Consider the following 26,155-nt stretch of genomic DNA (forward strand, 5'->3'; position numbering starts at 1 on the left):
TTCTTAAAATTCTGCTATATCTTTTAAGATGGTGTCAAACAGATCACTATTGTTTAGTTTTGATCGCCACATAAATTTCACCGTGTAAGAGGCTAAATTTTTCCGTCAGTACATCTACGTTTTTTATTGCCCCATTTGGCCGAACCCTACATTCTCTCGACATTTTATGGGTGGACTCCTGAGTTAGGGTCAACGAAATTATACTTATAGTTAACTTGATTGTCTTGATTATGTTGTATCAAATTAGCATAAACTTTCCAGTTGTCAGAAAAAATTGTAGAACTATGACTAATATATCGGTTACTGATAGGTATCAATGTATCTATTTATTGTTATATGGATGGCGGGGCTCTAAAGTTTTCACTCGCCGTGGCGGGGCCATAACAAACCTGTACCAAATAAATAAATATTCAAATAAATGTTTAATTATTTAATTTTACTTTTTTTTTTTTAATGAATATTTACAATCTGTATACAAATATAATACAATAAGTCAATCTTAAGGGTTTAAAGTAAAATACAGGACTTGTAGACTTGAGTGAAGGGGGCGTCCAGTGACACCATTTCAAATAATTTTACTTATAAATAAAATAATATAAGCAATAACTTTTGTAAGACAATTTGAAGTGTTGAATAATTCTTTTAACTTTTTAAAGAATTTAAATTTAAAATACAAATAACCCGTTCAACGCAGTATTTAAAATATTTTCTAAATGCAAAAAGTATCTTATTGTTAGTGCCTATTTTAAATAATTTATTAATTATTATACATTTATACATATACTTGAAGTCCTAAATATATTTACCAAAGTAGTAAAGTACTTAACAAGACTATAGACAGGTACCTACACAATTTAATAATACAATATTACAATATACAAATGTTTGCACAGTAATGACCATGGAGGAAAAATACTAATCATTATCGGCATCATCGCGTAGCGTTGTGTTCTACGGCCGTCCCATTGGAAAAGTTCAATAATTCTTAAAAATAAAAACAATTACATTATATATTTATTGACCCAGACACCTAGTTAGAATTTTTATATTAGTATATAAGACATAGGTACCTACTGGCTAGTAGGTACCTATCTAAAATTATAATTTAAAAATCGGCGCGAACTTACATAATATTCGAAATAAAGACTACCATATATTAGGATACGTACTACCACAAAATATTGGTACTACTACTACTACTACATGATCATATTTAAATATAAAAATAATTTTAACTCGACTAAAAAGAAATTCAAAAATAATATTTATTTTTAAATTCTTAACATTTTGGTGATGAATGATAATGTTCATAGGGTGTTGAATCACTCTACTTTAGCACCCTCTCTCATCCGTCTATAGCAGACAGCAGTATAGTATACTCGCAATTTAGCTCCAATTATTTTAATGTTAAGAACTTATTTACTCAAAACAATTCAGAATTGAGAATATAAATACAATTGTGTAAATAGTACATTTTAGGATTATTTATGTAAAATAGGACGAGTAAATACTTGAATCTCTACCACTGATTAATATAGTAGCTATTTGCTACCGTATTATAATTACCTATTCTATATTCATTAATTAGTATATTAATAACGTATAATTATTATTTTATTAATTTATGTATACATGATATAATATTTAGGAAGTAGATTGTAAATTGCAATAATTTTATCATTATATTATTAGAAAAAATAGTTAAAAAGTTAATTTTAATTTAAAATTTAAAAATAATTGGAACTGATGTCGTAGCCTGTACCGACTAAACGTCAAAATAATAATAATAATTGATAATGTAAAACATAATATTTTACTGATAACTACTGATAATGATATCGTTCATAATAATATTTTCAATTTTCGGCGTCCTCTTCTATAGACGACAGACCGTAGTCCGTTCTCTAGTTTGTTTTGTTAGTTTTTTGCTCGATTTAAGATATTTATATATTTAAACATTTACTTTTCTTAATTCGTGTCGTAACCAGAAATCTGAAGCACAATATCTAACGTTATTTATTCAAACACAATCTTATCGTATTGATTCGGTGGATGTTCGCGTTAAAATGAGAATAAATTAGATTTATTTTTTTTAAATCAACATTTGAGGTAACTACTTAATTATAAATTTACTTTCTTGTTCAGTAAAAATAAATTATACAAAGATATTATTGCATCAAACAGTAACGTTTTTTAAATGTTTGTAGAAAATGTAATCAATAACGATTGATAGAACACCTTCATGATATTAAAATTATTTTTACTAAAATTATTGATATCTTGAAATTGAGAATATTATCTATCTTAGCATTGTTTCATTTTATATTTAATTTTTCTATAAAGTACTTATGTACTGATTGTGTACTTGTATATGTACATGTTTAAAATTAATTTCTTAAAATAATTTAATAGTTACATTTCAGATACTTATTAATGAAAGTTTAATGCTTATACAATTATATTAATTGACTTTACCTATTTTTTAATATTTAGAATATGTGTTAGTATAGTACTGTATACTATTAAATAATACATAATTAAAATCATTTACATTTTTTATGATTTTTCAGAATATTTTGAGCTATGGCTGACCATGATGAAACATTGTTAAAAAATGAAAAGTCTAAAGAAAATGGTAAAATAAATGATAGTGTTCCAGAGTTAGATGATACTGAACCACCAAAGGTTATAATAACTGCTCCTCCGACAATGTCTATTAAAATGATTAGTAATAAATTACAAAAGTCAAGTGATGGATTTGATAACAATAAAGACTCAGACGATTGTCAGATTATCTTGCCCAAGACTGAAATTATAGATATAACTGATGATATTTGTGATAAAGATGAAACTTTGGATGAAACTAGTGAAATTGGTAAAACCTATAGTTAAATATGATATTAATGATACACAAACAATTATGACACCTAAAGAGGAGCACAAGGAACCCGAAACAGAGGTGATATCAGAAGATGAAATGCCAGTTGACAATATGCCTGTTGACACTGAAGCTGTGTCTGAAGATGAATTACCACCAACCACTTTAGCTGATCAAACTGAAATAGTATCTGATGAAGAGCTGCCTAGTGAAAATGGCACATCTAAAATAAAAAGGTGTCAAATTCTTGAGGAAAAAGAAGATGATAATGAATCTCAGCCCGCAAAAAAAGTCAAAACTGAAGAAGTAAAACCAATTACTGAACTTGATAAGTTTTGGCAAGCTGTTAAAGATGACCCATCAGATTTTGCTGGATGGACTTATCTGCTACAATATGTTGATCAAGAGAATATTGCTGAGAATGCGAGAGAAGCATATGATAAATTCTTGGAGCTGTACCCATATTGTTACGGCTATTGGAGAAAATTTGCTGATTTTGAGAAAAGAAATAACAATAAAGAGGAATGTGAAGTAGTCTTTCAACGTGGCTTGAATGCCATACCACTCAGTGTTGATTTATGGATTCATTATATGACATACCTAAAAACACAGCATGCTGATGATGTGGATCTTATACGTAGCAAGTTTGAGAAAGGCTTGGAAATGTGTGGACTTGAGTATCGCTCAGATCGGTTATGGGACCATTATATTAAGTGGGAAATTGAACAGAATAAGTTAATCAATGCTTTTAACATATACAATCGTCTTCTTGCTACACAAACATTAGGCTATTTGCAACATTTTGAAAATTTTAAAGAGTTTGTGAACAAGAATGCGCCTGATAAGATTTTAAATGCTAAGGAATATCTTGAATTAAGACAGCAAGTAGCTGAAAGAATTAGGTTGAGTGGAAATGGAGAACTGTTGACTGACGATTCTGCACCACCAGGAGAAGAAGAAAACACTTTTTTATCTGATGTGTCAGAAAAAGAATTAGCTTTATTAAAAGAAACTATCATTGAATCAAAACAAAAAATTAACAAGGAAACAGCTAAAGAAATAGCTAAGCGCCAAGCATTTGAAGAAGGTATCAAGAGACCTTATTTTCATGTAAAACCTTTAGAAAAATGCCAGATAGAAAATTGGAAAAATTATATTTTATTGGAAAAGGAAGCCGGGGACCATCAACGTATTGTTGTTTTGTATGAAAGATGTCTAATACCATGTGCTTTGTATGAAGATTTTTGGTTAAGTTATTTGGATTATTTAGAATCATTAGATTTTGATGTAAGCGATTTATTAAAAAGCTTATACTTACGCGCCTGTTTGGTTCACCATCGCAAGTCTCCAGAATTGCATTTGAAATGGTCAGCTTTTGAAGAGAGTAAAGGCAACTTAGACAAAGCTGCTGAAATTCTGAAAAACCTTGATGATGCCGTTCCACATATGTTGCAAATTATTTACAGGCGCATTAATTTGGAGAAACGAAGAGACCAATTTGATAAAGTATGTGAATTGTATGAACATTATATAAATACTTCTCATACAAAGTTTCTTACCTCTAATATTGCTATAAAATATGCACGTTTCCTTTGGAAATGTGCAAGTAAAATCGACAAGGCCATCGAATTGATCACAGAAATCATTAATAAAGACAAAGACAATATGCAAGATAATGCGAGGCTATTGTTACAACTCATCGAGCTTAAAATGAGTGTGAAGCCATTAAACGAAAAATCAGTTATTCAAATATTTGATGAAATATTATCGATGAGCAGTGTAAATTTAGAGCAGAAAATATTGTTTTCTCAACGTAAATTGGAATTTATTGAGGATTATACTTGTGATTATATATCATTACGTAAAGCCACCAATGAGTTTAAGAGTTATACAGAGTTGCTTGCTAAAGAGAAGAAAAAAGCATTAGCTGCGGTTGAAGAAGAAAAATCTAGAATTGAAAAAGAAATGAAAGTGAAACAGGCTCAAGATATCGCAGCTTCTTCAAATTCTCAGACAGCGTCCACCAACTATCAGCCGTACAATACCACCGGATATTACCCACAACAATACGCTACTGGATACAATCAAGCAGCTTATCAACAATATGCCCCTACTGGACAAGATTATTCATATCAGTATCAAAATTGGAGCTATCCACAAGCAACAAACTACAATCAGACATGGGGATCTTACAATTATAGTGGCACAGGAAGTGGTGGAAGTGGAGGATATTAATTGTACATAGTAAATATTAATTAAGTATAAATTAGGCGTTAACAATTATTTTATGTATAAATAGAATATATATATATATATAGTATATACAAAAAATACATCAACAACATAAACAATTAAGTCAGAATAATAAAAAGTAAACTTAAAAAAGAAAACCGTGTATAATATGTTTTTTTATGTTAAGAACAACATTTTTGTAAGATAATTGTAAGTACGTTTATCTTTGATCACATGTTCATAATAAAGTATAAAAATTTACAGTTTTTGTTTCAATCGAATTATTTCAAATATGTTTTCCCAAAATTGTACACTTGAAGTATTTATTACACCATCGACCATCTGCGTATTATCGCCATCTATTGATAAATATTTGGGATCACCCACACTTGAATTATTCCATACAACGTTTGAATTTTGTTCCGAATTTGGATTTCTAAAATCAAAACAAATCAAACTTGTTTATAAAATATTGCCACTTAACAATTAAAACAAACCAATATTAATATATTTTATATCTAGTATTTAAGCAGGTTTAAATCACTTATGTGATGATAGAGTTCATTTATTTAACATACCCTGTTTTTGCAAAATTGCACCACAGCTTACTCATTGTTTTGCACATTCTATATTCCGGTGTATTAGCTTTGGGCAAAAATCCAAACAATTGTCCGTAGAACAAATAATTTAATTCATCTGCATGACATGCACCTATGAATTTTATAATTACGTCAACCTAGTTGATAAATTTGTCTAATTAAAAATCATTAATTAAATAAATAAATGATACCTTTCATCGAATGAAATATTGGCCGTGTAGCAAATAGGAGTTTTTTGCAAGCATTGAGTTCACCATCAAATTTGAATTCATAATTGTAAATTGGTGCTTTATCTTTTTTAAGTAAATCATTAAAGCCACGATAAAAGTCTTTAGTGAAAAATACATCACTAAACAACTGGAAAAAATGAATAATTAATTCCATTAGTTTATAAAATATACAAATATCACATGGAATCTATTCCACAAACCTAAGTTCATAAATGATAAAACAGGTATTGAGGTATTCCAATGGAAAATAATAAAATAAAAGTAAAACGTACTTACACGACATGTATTTTCTAATTTAGTTATATCACTAGATTGCTCATGTTCATTGAAATAAAAGTTCTTTACTTTTTGAATGACTTCTTCACTATAATGATTTTCAAATAATTTACTAATCTCTTCTAATTTGTGATAATCAAATAACTTTCCCAATTTGTGTTCTAAAAACAAAGTTGTAATAATTATTAATTATATTCAATAAAAGTTTACATTTTTATTTAAATGGCCATAACAAAAATATATAACATTAAATTAAATTTAAAACAACAAAAGCAATAGTAACAGTAATCATTTTCTATATTTTAATCCTCTTCCTTGTACGAGTTATTACAATATTTAAAGAAAACTAATGGTATATAATATTTATATTTGTTTTCTAACCTATATATAATATACATATATGATATCATTGATTTTATAAAATATTATATAATAAAATCAATGATGATATATACACCTATTTTGATGAATAAACAAGTTTTTACTTAATTGAAAAACAGCATATTTTCTTAGAGACCTAGAATATAACTGTTTAATGCCGAGTTGCACAAAAAAATTGACATCTCTAATGGTTCACTAAAAATTAATCAGTCAATCATGAGCCACTACCACGATTATAAAGAACAATAAAAAAATAATAATAATAATAATCGTGGCCACTACATCATGTTTAAGGGACTCTATAATATTTTTAGACTATTTTCTCTCTATTGATTAATTAAATGTTTAGTGATAGTTTATGAAATAAAATGTAAAAATATTTAGTGATTTAATATTAAAATAAAATTTAACCAAAATTACGTGTATTCATCAATTTTGTTGATTAAAAAAAATATGGCCATTGATTTGATAATATAATTAAAAAATAATTTGCCTCCAAACACTATCATTCCTTCCATATTGTTAACTCCAGAAATTAAAGGTAATGGAGATGCCGATTTGATTAAAATATCTGGATGAGCAGGTAAAAGTCTTTCACTTACGGCTTCACTTTCCACAGTTGGAACAAACTGGAAATTAAGCAAATCTCTTTGGCCCTTTTAAAATAAAATAAACCAAAACAATTATTAAAACAATTTATACAAATAATTTTATTTATAAATCAAAACTACCTAAATAAATAAATATTTTTATCAATAATATTTGACTTTGATAGTTTGTAAAGATATAAAATTTACAATAAAAATAAAAATATTATAAATTATTCATAATATTGAAAAAAGACTCTCTCCTGGTCAGACTTTTTAATTTGGTAATCTTTGGCAGTTTTCTTCAGTTTTCATTATCAAAGTATTGAATTGAAAGGTATAAAAAACCAATAAAGTTAACTAAACAATGTATATCCTGCTTTCATAATTTTATTTTTACATGATTATAGTATTATAGATTATTAGATAATATTTAATACATCATACTTACTTCAATTTTGAACTTAAATGTTGTACATTTAACTAAATCGATTGCCGGAATGTTTAGTAAATATTTTACTATTTCTTTAGGATCATCTTTTTGGCATCCCAATTTTTCAGCCAACTTAAAGGCTACTTCTTTGTGTCTTTCATTAAAAGCCCATGGATTAAAAATACACCCACTTTGCATTATAGCTTTGTCAAATGAACCTAAAATAAAAATAATAAAAAAATATTTAATATCTAATTATCATTATTCATAATTATCATAGTGATTTCAATTCAGTACAATTAAATGTATTTACACAGAAATTAAATGGCTTTGTAAGATATCAATCAATACTATTTTATTTATTATTGGTTTTAAAAATAAAAAATTAAATACGAATAAAAAAATAAAAAATAAAAATTTATTTTTTGTTTCAATTCTAATCTATATTAATTAAATTATATAATATATATAATGTATAATTACACTTGATGATCATTAAAACAATATACATTCAATTAAAATTTAATAATATCAAAAATACTTTATATTTGTTTCATTACAGACTTCGGAATTCAAACAAATGATTATTAAATTCTAAAATGATAAATCATCATTTAAGACTTAGGAAAAGAACTTATATCACGATTAACACATTATCTCACATATAATTTTATTTCTAACAAGTCATAAATTATTCTCTTAAATATGTACTTAGGGTTCCCATGAAATTCTGATTTGTTAAAGTGAATGGACATTATACTTTTTTTTTTTTGCTTTAGTTATTTGGGTTAATAAAAAAAAATGGAATTTTAATGTCAAATAATAATGTCAAATAATAATTACTAATAATTTTTATTAAATTTTTAAGGTAAGTTAAACAAATTATATGCTTAATTTTTATACAACTAAAACCTAAAAAATGTGATTGAATTTTATTCTGGTTTATAGACTACTGTTCATTGAAATATGGTATACAGCAGTATAGTAAAGTTAATAAATTAAAAACTAACCTGTGGATAGTGGAGAAAGTAAATGACAATGAACAGAAGCAGATCCTGCACTTTCTCCAAAAATGGTAATATTGTTGGTATCACCTCCAAATGCTGCTATGTTGGCTTTTATCCATTTAAATGCGAAAAGTTGATCTTTTAAGCCCATATTACCAGGACATTCATCAATTCCAAAGTTTAGAAATCCTAAGAACAAAACCTGTGTTCAATTTTTTCAAGAACTTGTTAAATATCTATATAAATTGAAATATTTATTCTATAATAACAGTTATAAACTAATACTATTTATTATTTTTATACATATTTACCTAGGACATTTAAACGATAGTTGATTGTTACAACAATTACATTTTCATCAAGCAAATAATCAGGAGAGTAAAAATCTAACGATCCAGATCCATAATTAAATGCACCCCCATGTACGAATATCATAACAGCTTTTTTTTCAACCACTTCTTCCTGGTAAATTATAATGCATCAATTATTAACCCAATAATCTATACAATATAACAAAATGCTTTTACAACCTGTGGTACAAATATGTTTAGATACAAACAATCTTCACTTCCAACAATTTTTTTGGTCATAAAAACATCAAACTGCATACATACTTTACCGCATGAAAATGCTTTATAAATACCAGTACCATCCTGGATGTTTGACAGGAGGCTAAAACAAAATTAAAAAAGCAAATTTGGTAAATTATTTGAACTGTTACATTTATGAAATTAAATTCAATACGTTTTGATGTGTCAGTTTCAATGAACTGACAAAAAATCTCTACTTACCGATTTTGGAATGAGATATACTTCATTACATGTTCATAATATTTTTTTAGTTAAAAGTAGGTAATTTATAAATTTGATACATTGTTGAAATTATATACTATTAAAAAGGCTCACCTTGAATCGCAAGTCTTTAATTGGTGGTAAAGCATAGGGTATGCCTAGAAAACTGACATATGATTTATTTGATAATCGTGTTTTGTAGTGTAGTCCTTGTAATGTACCTTGTTCAAGGACGACTGTCATTTTCTTTCGGGGCTAAAAAAAATTGAATAATTTTAAGTATTAGATAGGTATGAAATTGGCTACAGTTACAATAATAATTATAAATACACAAATATGTAAAACAAATACAGTATAATTATCTTATGATAAATGGATTGAGAGAAACAATTATTATAATCATTTAATTTTTAAAAATTTAAATATAACAATAATACACCTGACTTTTCTATTTCCAATTGAACAATAATTAATAATAAAAATAAATAATAGTTGTCATTCATGTGTTATTATTGTATGTTTGTTAGGTAGGTACAAGATCATTAACATAGATAATTCACTACATCAATCCTGTATGCTCTTTCTATATTTATGTTTAAGCTCTAATCATTGACATAATTTTTTATATAAATGAACACCATTATTCATAATGTCTAGTTTGATATTTGTTAATATGACATGTGTGCGCCTATAGTTATTTGTATTTATACAATGAATACTTCTACTCGTATAAATAGTAATGGAAATGGAATATGGGTATCATTAATTAATAATTCAACTCCCAAGAATAATGATCATTAATCTTGGGAGTGGATCCACTGTGATGTCCAATGCTTTAAAAACATACAGATTTAAGTACCTATGCCTCGAGCAATATAAATTAAATACATAGGTATCTCAAAATAAGTACTCACAGGAAATAATTATTTACTAATAATTAGTAAATCTTCATTAACTATACAATTGAATTTGTATTTAAATCATTAAAATAAAATAAAAACATTGAGTTAAGTTAAAGTTTTTAAATAGTCATCAACAAAGTTATGTTTAAAAAAATAGGTCATAATAGATAGGTCATTGGAAATTATTAATTTTTAATAAATTTATGGAAATAGGCTTGAACAATTATTTCGTAAATTTACTAGAAATACATAAAAATTAAAATAAAATACTATATAAATATATTAAATAATATTAAATTATAGGTAGATACCTAGGTATTTTGTTTTGTTTCATTAAATTCGTAATTTATTGTATTCTTTAAATCCAACAGGTGTCACTGTAAAATTGGACTATACTATTATCACAATTTAGTTTTTATCTGAAATTGTTTATCAATCCCGTAGATATTATAGATAGTATTATTAATTATGATAATAATATTATATATTATTTTATAAATTTAACGTCAACGAATAAATTACTATCGATTATCGTTATAGTTCAAGTCGTTCAATTTCAGCGCAATGTAATTATGTAATAATATTAATTACTATAAATAATAATCGGATTTCAATGCTAAGTGCATTATTTTTGGGGGTTCTCTATATTTTTATTCTTTTATTTGATTCATGTGACAGATGTATACAAAGATATACCTATAGGTAAATTAAAAATAAAACTTTTATTTAGATTTTTTCAATAATTTTAGGTCATTTTATTAATTTTTTATATATTTTTCAAATTTTTAGTAAACAATTAAGTGAGAATTTAACTTAAAATATTATATCAAGAAATTTAGTCAGATTTAATGTAATTCTTATAATTAAAAATACAACTTGAGCATAATTAGCATAATCATAATTTTATTTTTGTATATTTAGTATTAATACAGTACTATATGGTAATAATTGAAAAAACCGCACCATTGTTGAATATTTTTTAATTTATTCCATATAATTATAAGCGATGTACCTCGTACACATGAGTAACATAATTCATAGGTAACCAATTTACGTAGGTATTGGATTTTTACTACGGTTTATAGTTAATATAAGAGCAAATGTACTTATTATGAATTTAGAACATATTGAATTAATAGAGAATATAAATTGTGCTCAAGTAAAGAGTTTCTTTTCTTATTTTAATTTTAAAACGAGTTACCTATGTATTATACACTTATAAGTTGTAAGAGCTTAAATAATTCATTATTTAAAAATACCTATATATTATATATAATTTTAAAATTAAAATATGAATATGAAACTCTTCGCTTGGGCACAGTTTATAATGTTTATATTCATCTCTATACAAATTTGATAATAAGCAAATTTTCTCTAATGTCTATAAACAAATTTATTTTGAATCTGGTTCTGGTACGAATAAATTTGCTATATTACACATTTTGGTTAAGATAACGTTCTCTTGAATATTAAATTGATTTAGCAAGATATTTTTAGGTAATTTTTTTTAATGGTTGAAAGCTTATTTTTAGTACATCCTCGGTTATTTTTTAGAGCATTTTTTGAGAATTTTTAGGGTATTCCAGTCCTAATCATTATGTACAGTTATCTATCTTAAGTAGGTCAAACGAATAGATATAGATAGTATATACCCAGAACATTTTGTTGTTAAATTATTAATAATAATATACCAAATAAAAAAAATTGACTAATTATTAAAACAATTCTGATAGAACCACAAACGTAGATAATGTTATAATTAGGTAGGTAGGTACAATCAACAAGAAAATATCATAATTCATAAGGCCACCACTACAGACTATGTCGACTGGCGATTACGGACTGCTAGAGGCTGCGATATTAATTACCTATACGTATACACACGGTAACCTAGAACTCTAAACACTCGGAATCACCTAGAATAATAATTTTTGACTGTTGTTATTTTTCGACATGTTTTCGATTTTGTACTTTTGTGTACCTAATATAATAGTAGTGGAATACATTTTCACTATAATATTGCCATGCTGTATTATTATCATTATTAATTATTAGGTACCTTAACGGTCTTTGGCCCAGAGCTACATTTTTGTTTTGGAAAGGATTACAGACAACAGTAAGTTTTATTTTACACGGTTATACTTATGCAGGTTAATGGACGGTGGGGAGGTGCTTTCTCGCAAGTCCACCGACTGATTTTGTTCAATTCTTCTCTATAGAATCCGCTACTATGGTAACATGACATTTTACATCATGTGTCAAATAGGTGCATATTATTATAATCACACATTTACAGAAGTCAAATAATTATGATATTATTTGTCATAAATAACCTACTTGATGATGTTACATGTTGCTAAGACCGAAGGACATCTTATGGTTTTGTTAAATCTCAAATGACGTAGGTATAGCGCGGTACTAAAATATCTATTAGATATATCTACATCTAACCTACTCGATGTTTAACGGAAATAATATTAAAAACTATTTTATGTGGAAACAAATTTAAACTATAATATTAAATTAATTAAACTGTAGTCTGCAGAATATTTGCGCAAATATAAGGCCTAGACACAAAACTATGTCAAGTCCCCTGCCTAAATCAAGTCTTCAGCTGATAAATATTAAATAAATATCATTTTTTCTATAATTTTAAAATTAAATCCAATTAAAATTATTTAAGATTTTGTTTTTGTGATACAGTTTTTCTAATAAGTAATATCTTATATGCATAAACTAGAAAAATTGTAGTTTGTTTCCGTGAAAAATATGGTAAGAGAATAAGAGGTACAAAATATTGCATGGTTAGCTTATATAGTATTAATTATGTAAAGATACGTGTGATATTTGTAGTTGTCAACTAATCATTTTTTTAATTTTGATATAAAGGAGGACCAAAGTTCATCAAATAATTAGATCAATTAGATATATTAGTGCTTATTTTCTGTAGTTTAAATTTATCATACGTATACATTATATAGTTAATAAATATATTAAAAACCATAGGCAGATAATAAACATACATCATAATATTATTATAATATTATATCGATGTTAGTTTTTCCTGAAATTCTTTTTTGGAAAATTTGTATATATTTAGTTTAGGTATTTGGTACTTATAGTACGTAATTTTCTGATATATTATACAAAATAATAACTATGACCTATTTCCATAAACATGCAGTGGACATACAAAACTTTTAGAGCATTCATAGACTACATATAATTTATTCGAAACATTATTTTCAAGTAGATACAAGAAACAGAAGATTATATGCAAAAATAAAGTTGTGTATGTTAATTTACACAAAAACAGTAATTCGGGATAATATAATACATGTATAACTTATATATATCTATGTTTGTAAACATCGAGTGTTCATGATCAGTCATAACATACCTCCTCGTTACGTTTTTCCTTTCTCAAATCTCCGGATCACCTTGGACGTTTCCCACTAAATCGAAAACGAACTGTACTATACATATATAAACATACATAAATGTGTATTTGTAAATGTATTTGAGTATACAAAATGAAAACGAAGGTAAATTTATAATAATATCGTCCCAATTCGGGTAATTATAATACTAATATAAACGATCACTGATAATATATGCACATGTAGATAATATGCATATAAATAATACATAATATATAATAGCTATAATTTATACATAATATGTATATTATACTATATCATCATATCGTAATTGTGTATCTATATATTATATATATTATTTTATTAAATATTATCGCTTTAATAGTAGATAAATCTTAACTATTTATTATAATATGATACATTTATAATTGCACTATACTTGTTAAGAATTGAAATACATTTTTTTTGTATTTTAAATAGTTAGGTATGTTTAAACCATATAGTATATTTCAAGTTTATATAATTATTATTTTTTAAATTACAACAAAATGATTACCTAAATAACAAAAATCGTTCAAGGAGAAACTGTTTGTTCATATGTAAATTTTTAATTTTGCCATATTTTGAATTTCTAATATATGAAAAATTAATGCTCTTTACGTTAATATATTTTTTAAATTCAAGTAAGAACAACTTATGAGGAATCTTGTATTACATTTTTAAAATTTTGATCGAGCATAACATATTTTTTTCAACATTTAAAGAAAAAAAGTAGGGAAATTTTAATATCTATAAGCGACACGAAAAAAGCCAAAATGTATTTATATTTATGTAATGTTTAGTACCTAAATGCTAGCGCTTAGTATAAATATTTAGTGAAAATTTTAATCGATCTACGTTACGAGAATAATAAATAAATATTGTGTACAATGCAACAAAACGTTAATAATTTACTGTATTATAATATTGTACATATGTACAATGTCATTCATAGGTAACATTGATTATATCAAAGTGGAAAATATGAAAAACTATTGTAATAAAACTACGTAGACACGAATTTTTGTGCTGTTTTTACAACGTTTTCTAAAATAATATATATTGTAGTTATAGTAGGTTCAAGTGCAATGTCTAGTGAAGTAATTGGTAAAAAAATTTGAGGCATAACATAATTATTCACCAAAATCGAAACCATAATAACTAATTTGTTTGTTTTTAAATGTCTTAAAACTCACTTAATAGATTTGGAAAAAATCGTAGGTACCCATATCATTAAATAATATGATGTACACACGAGTTCATTAAAAAAGGTGCTACGACTTGAAAACAAAATAATGTGATGATATTTCTATAATTATAACCGTAATCTTGAAATAATATTATTAGGTTATTCTTGTGATCCAGATAATGCGAAACGTTAACAATATGTCACCATATTACACAACTGGAAAGACGTGAAATAAATTTATTTGTACCTACATAATATTATATGCAATAATTCAAGGAAAAAATATTTGTATCATGTGCAGTATTCATTCATGTCGTATGTAAAATGTATTGCATTTTTTTCTTTATTTTAGAAGATTTAAGGATTTATATTGTTAGCACATCTGTGGAGATAAAATGATTTCTTTGTCTTACCTCTAAATTTCAGGAGAGTTAAGTGCTTCTTTTTACTCACCATATAATAATCACACTACTGGCAACATCGATCAGCAACACCGTTTCACGAAACATACTGTGGATTAATATTATAAACTCAATTTTATAAGTAAGTCAGTCGACTATTGAAATTCGTATCCTATAATATAATGTGTTATGTTAAATTTCGGTTAATTATTTAGTAGTAACACTATTTACTTATTGGTAACACATAATAATCGTCATAAATAATATAATGATCGTATTATTATATAAAAACAACTTTAGTGTCTAAACACTCCGAACTCTCTGGAGACATTTCAGTATTCAGTATACGGAGTTACATATCATTAGTAAAACAACTCAATTACGTCTGGTTTATTTTTAACGTCGGATAAGGTTTTTAATACGAGTCGTCAGATAAGATAAGTATATTATAGTGAAATTTGATGAAAAAAAAATTTGATACAATTATTATGACTCGACGCTTCCAAGGAAGAAAGGTCGTAAACGACATTGTATTTTACAGGAGAGCCGAAATAAAAATACAGAACATTTTTCTGTCCGCTAGAATAAACGCTAAGACAATAAGCCGTTTGTAAATTTTGAAGAATACAAACTTCATGTATGGAATAATATTAAAATAAATAATAACGGCTCTATTAATCTAGTAATTCAGTACACAAGTCGAATAATATCAAATTCTTTTTTTTATTATTATTATTATTATTATTATTATATAAAAGACATTTACAATCTGTTTACATAGAAAAATAATAAATAAATTAGATACAATTGATTACTAGATGTGACAACGCAAGGGAAGGGAGCGTGCAATGACACTACTTCCAATTCTTAAAAATAAAAAAAACAATTTGGATCAAATTTGAATGTACTCGTACCTATATACTATTATTGTTTAAAAAATCAGGCCTAGATCATACACCATTTTTTAACCGGGTATCTAAAGGTTTCTAATATAGTTAATAATTATACATTATCGATTAAAGCACATTAGCACTCATTACAATCAATATCCAGAGTAGTGTCGTGCCATTATGCCAATGATATCCAACGATGTTCATAGTATTTTTTTCTTATTCCACTTAAGGAGATTCGATACAGACTTTTTTTTGTCTTTGTCTAACACACACAGGACATAGAAATTTAGACGTGTTATTTTCCAGATTCTAGTGAAGCGATAAGAAATCTGAAAACAGATTTGAATTTGTTGTTAAGTCTTAGATGAGATCAACATTTCAACCCTTTTTTTTGCTTACAACTTTTTCAAAAATTAAAATATAACAATTTTTAGTTTATACTTTTTTGGTATAACTTTTTTTGGATTTAAAGAATTAAACATGTGGAAACGTCGATCTCAATTAGACTTAACGATAAATTCAAATTTCTTATCGCTTCACTAGATCAATCGGTACGTTTGACAAAAAACACGTCTAAATTTCTATATTCCTTGTGTGTTAGACAAAGATAAAAAACGATCGCTATTGAATCATCTTAATTTAATATGCTCTATGTCTTTACCCCCTGCCAGTCTTCCCTAAAATAAGAGAAAAACACTTTTATTTTATACTACACATATTATTTACACAGTCGTAACTTTAAATCTATAAACATAATAGTCAATATACAATGATATTAATTATTAGATATATCTACACGTTCGAAAATATACCTCGTTTATTCTTATTATATACAAGTTAGACAATCAAGGTCGTAACTGGGGATGGGTCCAGGGGTTAGGATTTATTGGTAACTAGGTATGTGTTTACGTAGTAATGTAGTATGAATGATTTCCTATATAGTTATTATCTATAATACCTATATATCATACATGTGAATATGTGACGTACTCATGTAACATCACATATTTTAGTTATGTAGATAAGTCGTTATATAATAATTCTGTGCTGCAAAATTATGCTATTTAGGCAATACAGCCAATACGATATACCAAGTACCTATATAGGTAAAGCCGTATAGGTATGTTTAATGGTTAATAAGTAGTAATAACGAGTTCTTGATATACACAAACATTTTGTAAGTTATAAGACTGGAAGATTGAGAAAAAACTTACTTTCTATTTTACTGAGAAAGATAGAAATAGGCACAATTAATTATGAGTTTCCATAATCGTATAAATGATGAATATATCATGTTGTATATGTATATATAATATGAATTTTGTGTCATCCTCACAATAACCGATCAAAGCGAATGAAAGAATGAATAAGCACTCTGTCCCTTGGATACTAGTTCAAAGATATCATCTTCTTCGTTTATTAGTTAAACTTAATTTTTTAAAATACGTAATACTCACAAAAGTATATATTAAATTTATAGGTGTATATTTTGATTTGGTGTATTTTTTTGAATCTAATAATCTTTTTTCATTTTTCTGTAGGCCAATGCTATTATAATATAGGTTGAATAGTAAGAATTAAGAATATGTTTTCCCATTCTGTATACATATATTTTATTTTACCGTTTACGTTTACATTAGGGTCGACTATCGACCGCGTGTCGTCAAATGATAAAAATGACGGTACTGGTGAAGGGGTTGGGTGAGGGGGAGGGTTGATGGAGCAATCACGATTTTAGTACTATGTATCGCATTTACCGATTACTGACGAGTGACGAGCATGGTTTTGAAACTTCTATCACGATTCACGAGTCCGTAAAATATTATCTTAAAGTAATGGACAACAATAAAAATCGTTATCACCATGACTGAATATCACGGGTAGCGGAGATAATAAATCATATGTTTTGATATCTTGAAGCGCATTATTCATATTTTACGCGAGAGCCGTGTATAATTACATTAAAATTGTATTATTATTCGATAAATCGATAATAATATGAGATGTATCTTTTAACGTGTCCGCGACCGTAACGAAACGATTTGATTTATATTATTATTATATCAAAACAGTTATAACGTAGACGCGACAACTACATAATATATATTGATAACACCGTATTTACGATTGTCTGCAATTTCAACACCCTAAGAGTTATGACGATAAAATAAAACACAAATGATTGTCATGTTAGGTGGTTTAGCTTGGGATAAGATCAATGCAATTATAATAGATCGGTACGATACGACATGTAGTAATGTGTGATATGCTTACAATGATGCTGGTCAAAAACACCATCAGCTTGTTGAACACGACGATTGCTCCGATACGGAATATGATGAACGTTGACGACAACCTGCCCATGATATTATTATGACGCTCGTAAGTGCCTAAGTATTTAAATTATTCGAAACGGTGCTAGCGGGCGTACAACGTGGACCGACTACGACAACGGCGCAGAACCGTACCTCAGCAGGCAGATGCACTCACTGTGACAAGGTCCGTGTCGAACTGTCGAATGTCGACCATGCGCGGCATTTCTCCCCTTCCACCGCGCCGCCTCTACAAACGATATTTTTGTTTTTATTATTATTATTATTATTATTATTACACACTACGGCACATTTACTTTGAGGTACCTACTACCTACACAACAATATTATCTGATATATAATATTTTTTAAAAGGTCTGTGACCAGGCCCCCCCGTACGCGGTAAAATATAATTATTAATTATCGTTTGCTCCGTCGTCTCGCTCCGCGGATTCGTTTTTCCTTGAAAGAATTCAACTTTAATAGAGGAATGTAAATCAAATACTAACTCAGATTTTTAATATACGATAAAAAAAATAATAAGATCGCGTTTAACTCAGACAATACAGGTAATCAGTTTAACATCAGAAAAATAAGATAAATTTAAAAGTAAATTGAAGTGCTGTTAGTGAACGGTTTTTCAATCAAGTGTCAAATTCTTTGTTTTTTCTCTAATTTACTTATAGTTTGATAGTAAATAGTTTTAATAAAAATAGGAACGCGTGTTATACATAGCTCATAGCATTGAGACGCAACGGTGTAGCGTGAAATTTGGTGGTCCTAGAGCCTTAGCTTATAGGTGGATATGCCTCTTTAACACAATAATTAAATTGTAAAATGGCGAAGCTAAAAAGAGTCTGATAGAATAAGCTGATAAAATATATATATATTAAAACAATAATATAATAGTTTTGCAACTTATAAATTTCTTTTAAAAAATAAAAATGAAACTTTTTAACGATCGCTTGATTTAAAAAGAAAAAAAAATCTCTCAGTAGCTTTTCTTAATGTCACGATAAATATACTGCGAATGCCTACCTTGTTTTTTGTGTTACCTTTTTACTATAATATTACTACTATTACGGCAAAACGGTATACAAAAACTGCCCACCCTGTATTATAATGACATTGTAATATTTAATGCAATCATTAAATTATTCTAAGTAGCCGTTAAACATGCCTTGGACGTAGGTCGTGTTCGAAATTCGCTTAATTAATTTAAAGCGATTGCGTGTACCTACGTCTATAGGACTGTCATGTATTGTATATTATAAGCATGTATAATATCATAAAAGTAGACAATGATCTAAAAATATTTATATTTTGATTTTTCTATTTGTCTACGCAGAACACATTATATTTATATTATTTACTCACCTAAGTATTTAATATACATATGTATAATATATGTCAGTGACGATTAAATGCATTAAACATGACACGTTGACAGTCTTATATGGATATATCAATATAATTTATTAATTTATTATCATAAAATGTCTATAGGAACGTAATACAGTAGTTATTAATTACTAAATAATTGATCTCAAGGAATTCGTTAGTTTTCCCTTGGAAAACAATAATTTAGAACTAAGGTAATATGTATATTTACTTTACATAGGTTATTATAGGTAATATATACATATTCTATTTTCTATTCTATGACAAATAATAATTAAATATTAATTTAGTACTTATCCCGTTAAATTTTATAAGAACACATATTTCAATGTTTCATAATACACATGTACATTGTACAGATAAATATTAGTGTTATTCAAAAAATTTAAAAATATGAATTGTTTCAGATGAACGGAGTGGTAGGTATATACTAGGGGCGGCCAAACGGTCGATCGCAAACGATTTCAAAGTCGATCGTGTTAGAATTTATTTTTAGGCTACGCACACGAAAATTAATCAAGGTGGTAGTCAACAACATTCTCGATAAATCGATCCTCTAAGATGAAGTATATTTTTAGTAGATCGCGGCCAAAAAAGGTTTATAAATTTTGTTGAATAAGTAATTCATTACTTGTTAGAAATTCGATTTTTATATATTTAAATTTCCCGCATACAACATTCATGCTTAGGAATGCGAAATTAAAAAGGGAAAAAGTAAATTATCGCTCTGTTGTACCTTGTGCTATATGTATCGAGTGTATTTTGTCATTGGGTCGGCCTACTGTAATGTATGTGAACATTTAAATTAAAAGACAAACCATTCCAATATTGCATACGAAAAATGATTCTGTGTATTAAAATTGTTACTAGGTATATTAATTTATTTTAAAATTAGCTATTCGGTTGATTGAATTAATTTTTTTCCTGTAATATTTCATTTGAAAATGTCATTGCGTCTATAAAATAAAATAATATACGTTAAAAGTTTCAAGTGATCAGGAAGTTCGGAATAATATCTTTAAATTACAACAAAACAACTTAAATTGTTATTTTTTGCTTAAATATCTAAACTTGTCCAAATCTAAAATTCAAATGTCTATAAAAAAAACTTATATTTTTAGATGGTTTGGTTTCAATATAAATTATGTATTAGAAACGTATATTACATTTTCAATCTTAAGCTAAAAATTGAACATTTTATAAATTTTTAAATACAAAATTATAGCTAATTTCCGCGTTTTGACGAATTTTGTCAATATTTGAACTTAAATGCTTATAAAAAAAAATCGTGTCTCTGATGTATGAGCTTTATTTTCGTGGGAAAGTTGTGTGTCTACAGCATCGAATTTTTTTTTGATTCTGGTTGAAAATGATGAACTCACGTGTAATCACCAATCACACATTCACACATTTCCCTATGAATTTCTACTGGTTTACAATTTATTAACTTTAAAAACCTGAGATCACTGCGCATTTTGGATGACGTGACTGTAATGGTAAGAAATTATGGTTAACTAATAGTTGATAAGGTTTCCAACTAAGTTCAATTTCACTAACTATACTTTGGAAGAACCGTTCAATCATTGTGCTCACCAAATTTCATCGAAAAATATTCACTTGGGAAAATTATATAACACATAATGTAACTTACTTTTTGCTTGATTCTTGTACCAATATTTAATATTTTTAAATATCTATAAATCTATAATAACAAGTTATGATGATCCTTGTATTACATTTTAATTAAATTTTTTATTGATATTTAAAAAAAAACATTTAAATTTAAAATATCTATAAATACCTTAAAAAGAGTTAAAATATTTATAAAATTATATTACGCGTAGAAAATGATAATATTGATAATAATATTATAAACGTTTAGTGAAAATGATCAAGTATTTACGGTTATTTATTTTTAAATTACAATAAACAAAGAAAATTGTTTGGTGATAAATCGCTATTTTATATGCAAAAATCTAATTTCATCAAAATTTAAACTTTAAACGCTTATAGAAAAAAGTTAATTTATATTTTTAGATTCTGATCGGAGCAATGAATTGATTGATAATGGAGTGTTTTTTATTCATATCACTATTTCGAGCAGTAAAAATGATTCAATTTTAAACTTAATAAGAGGTTTATGGGGTGGGAGGATCAAAAGTTAAGTACTTTTTAAAATAACCTAGAAACATTTTTAAAAAGTTAAAAAAAATGAGAATTCTTACGCAAAACCAGTGTAATTCAAAAACAAATAATCGTAGGTTCTTGAAATTTTCACCAAATATTTATATTATCATTTTTATACATATAAAATTTTTTAAATTTTAATATCAATAAAAATGTATCACTAGGTATAAATGTTTTAAAATTTAATAAAAGGTTCCTCTTTAGTTTTTTCACTAATATCAAAAATATAAAAAAATTATCAGATTGTCAAATATTTATGAAAGTGAAAAAAGTTAAAACCTATATTGTCATGTGTAGAAAACAATGATTTAAATTTTTTATGAAAATTTTAAGTAAGTATCTAGAGTTATTTGTTTTTGAGCTACACTAAAAAAGTAAAAGCGATTTTGTCAAGAATTAGCTTTCTTAAAAATTTTCGTTTTCGCTTTTCTTTTTTTCGAATTGATTTGAAAAATACTGGATATTTTTAATTTTGACGTCTCAAAAGTACCAACTAGATCACAAATTAGCTACCAGAAACCACACAAGAAGTTGAAAATTGAATGGTTTTTATGTAAAAGATTATGTACATTTACATACATCTAAAACACACATTATTGTAAATTTAATAATTCATCATCGCGCCTCAGAATCCAAAATATGTGTTGTCATTCATAAAAATTAAAAATTAAAATTGTAGGTAAATAAGGGTGAAAAATATAATATGGTTTCACAGTGGCGTAACTATGGAATGGCAAGGCACGGCAATGCCCCGGGGCTCTCGACCCTTGTAAATACAATTTGTATTATAAAAAAGGGTGGGCAAGTGGGTATTGCTCTGCTGTATAGTGTATAGTAACGATGGGGAGTAAGTCACTATAATGGATGTGTTAAATTTGAATGCAATGACAAGTATCATTGTATACGAAAAACGATTCTGAACGGAGATGATTTGTCAGTTTAGGATAATTAGAAGCATATATTATATTATAACCTATATTTAAATTGTTATATATTGTTATTTTACGTGATTTCGTAAAAAATTTAATTTCACACGCTCACAAAATGTTTTCTATATTGACGCTGGAGTTTTGTTTTACAGTTATTTGAAGGAAAACTTATGGAAAACCTTGTATTGGGTTTTTTAACCTTAGGTATAAATCACAAAAATTTTATGAATTTTAAATTTCAAAATTCCTTGCTAATTTTTACGATTTTGACATATTTTGTGAACATTTGAACTTTAAATGCTTATAAACAAAAATTATGACCAACCATTTTTGATTTTTTTTTTTTACTACGATAACGTACAATTTATAATAAACTTATTGTATTAAATTTTAAAGATTTTTTGAGAAGCCAATTTTTTTTATCGGCATTTCAAGAAAAATAATTTAGAAAAATCGAAAATTTCAATTGTCTGCAAATAGCTTAAAAAAGTCAAAATTATGCGTAAAAATTCCTGTTTTTCTGTTACTTTTTTAAGATTTTTCCTGACGCTTTTGAAAAATACTGAAATTTTTGATCAATTACTCATTTTCCTTTTCAAAAAAGGGCTGAAGTCAAAAATTAAAGCATTATTTCTACTCCAAAACGTGATGACAGACACACAAAAAAAAAAAAAATAAAAAAAAAAAATATACATCATTGTAAAATAAATACATTCTTCATACTGTTCAGAATCTAAAATGATAAACGAACATTTGAATTTTATTTTAAAATTCACTAGGCAGGTATACTACTATTAGAAAAAAGTACAAAATAGGCGAAAAAGCCAGACCATACCTATCATATTATTAGAAAACAGACAAAGGGACATTAAAGAACTGATAAAAACATTTTCTGAGATGGAAGTAAGAAAAAAACTTTGAATAGCTACTTATTTGTAATTATGTACATATAACATAAATAAATAATAAATAATAATACATTTATAATAAGTTATTACTGGTGTTTTTTTTTTTAAATTTAGATAATACAAATATATGGGGTCAACACTTGATACTGCCCCGGGGATATAAATTTATAGTTACGCCACTGTGGTTTCAATAAAGGTTGTTATTTTAATGACTTTAAAATATGTAAAAATAATATTTTTAAAAACGTTCGAGAAAAATTAGTGTTTACCTTTAAAAGAATCATTTTGAATAATTTTATTTATAGATTTATACTGAATACCTTTGACTATTATGATCTAGTTACCTTTTTTGTTTGTTCATGTAAATATAATGTATTATACTCTTTTCATGTAAATTGGAAATCTAACACATTAACGTGCAATCGAAGATTTTGAGTGTTTAACTGTTGACCTATAAAGTATTTGAGTTAAAGTTAATACCAATATATTTAATAAGATTACTTGAATAGAAGAAACTATGGAAGTATTATGGCATCTAATCGGTAATATTTATATTTTATAATTTTATATATACTTAAAATTAATATACCTACCATATGCCCGTATATTATGTTCATCGATAAACTTGTACATACTTTGTATTAAAATATTTTAAATGTTAATATTATAACCATTAATCTCTAGAAAACTTCAAAGAACTTACTGCACTCGTGTATAATATGGTATATTATAACCATCATTGTGCATATTACGTTTTTTGCAGCAGTAGTGCATAAGAATAGGGAGAAGATAAAACAATTCTTTGACATTTTTCTAACGTATATAACTATACTATACTATACTAAACTATTTTATTAAAAATATTTCTGTTTTGTCAGTGATCAACTAATTTATAGATTTGATCTTCTTCTCTCCAAATTTTGGGCTAAGTACGCCACTGTTTTCCAGTTTCTGATAAAAAACGTACAATATCAAGTAGGTATTAAAATGTATGAGATTAATCGAAAAAAGTTTGGTATGTATTATAAACATGTCTTCTTATAAGTTATAACTTTCATAATTCGATATGACGTATAAGCTGGAATACTCAAACTACGTCATAGTTGAACAAATTTAAGAAAAACTAATTAAGTAAAAATGCATCTCGTTAACATAGTTTATTAATTTATTAAACCTACTATAATTAGCATTTATCAGTTTGATTTATTTAAACCATTTGGTTTAAAATTTAAATACACTAGCTGTGTAATCAATACAATAAGGAAACGTAGAAAACTGTAATTACTTAATTCAAATTATTAGTACCTTTTTATTTTAATCTTTAGCGTTGATTAAAAGTCAAATTAAAATTATTTGATATCTGTTATGTGTCTACCTTGGAAGTTCAAATTAAAATATCACATTAAAATAGTTATAGTTATTTTATAATAATACTTCATCAGCTGCAGGTTAAAAATTAAAATAATTTGTCCTTGGAGTAGAGGTATTTTGGCCGAATTAAATAATTATCTACACACCTATTATTCATATCACCAAAGTAGAACAATAAGTCAATAATTATTCAAAGGATAAAATGCCTTCTAGTTTTCATAACTTTAAAAAATCAAATGCTTATTAGTAAATATGTTACATGATATTTGATAGTTATTATAATCTATAAATAATAATTATTTACAATGCAGAAAATATGTATGATTTTAACAATATAATTTAAAATAAAAAAATATGTTTGTATTTGTAAATTCGACTATTATTTGAAATTATAACTTCTCCGATTTTTCAACAATACATACATAAATATGTCTTATAAATATATATAGTATAATATATTATTTTATTTATATTTGTGATGTTAATACAAACATAATAATAATCTATATATTATATAAAAATAAAATGTTCGTTGGTAAGTATATAACTTGAGATCGGATGGACTGATTGGGCTCATTTTTTTTTAATGTTTGTAATAGTGTGAATATGATTTTTATGGAAAAAAAAATGAAAAATTTTTTTGGAAGATTAAAATATTTGGGAAAAACTGAAAGTGTATATTTTCCAATGGGATTTTTGTATTAAGTCACGACCATATGCGTGTAATATGAATAAAGTTTGCTAGGTTAGCATCATATTATTAAATATAAGAATAAAATAGTTTTTGACTTGGCAATAAGAAAGTTTACTTAAATTGTTAAGTAAATAT

At 26.4% G+C, this 26,155-nt stretch overlaps 2 protein-coding genes across 2 annotated transcripts; one reads left to right on the top strand and one right to left on the bottom strand.

Annotated features, from left to right (window-relative positions):
- The first annotated feature begins 1,863 nt into the window (after positions 1 to 1,863).
- On the top strand, positions 1,864 to 5,234 carry LOC113550691 (pre-mRNA-processing factor 39-like). The gene is given in 3 exon segments (XM_026952689.1): positions 1,864 to 2,109; positions 2,571 to 2,883; positions 2,885 to 5,234. Coding segments are annotated over 2 exon segments (2,529 nt in total). The 5' UTR covers positions 1,864 to 2,109; positions 2,571 to 2,583; the 3' UTR covers positions 5,114 to 5,234.
- Positions 5,234 to 18,716, bottom strand: LOC113550692 (esterase E4-like). The gene is given in 12 exon segments (XM_026952690.1): positions 5,234 to 5,546; positions 5,689 to 5,821; positions 5,901 to 6,066; positions 6,216 to 6,376; positions 7,090 to 7,252; positions 7,635 to 7,834; positions 8,627 to 8,812; positions 8,935 to 9,085; positions 9,154 to 9,270; positions 9,272 to 9,295; positions 9,529 to 9,669; positions 18,493 to 18,716. Coding segments are annotated over 12 exon segments (1,710 nt in total). The 5' UTR covers positions 18,583 to 18,716; the 3' UTR covers positions 5,234 to 5,368.
- Between the last annotated feature and the right edge of the window lie 7,439 nt (positions 18,717 to 26,155).

Source organism: Rhopalosiphum maidis, chromosome 1 (assembly GCF_003676215.2).
Source record: "Rhopalosiphum maidis isolate BTI-1 chromosome 1, ASM367621v3, whole genome shotgun sequence".
Classification (NCBI taxonomy): domain Eukaryota; kingdom Metazoa; phylum Arthropoda; class Insecta; order Hemiptera; family Aphididae; genus Rhopalosiphum; species Rhopalosiphum maidis.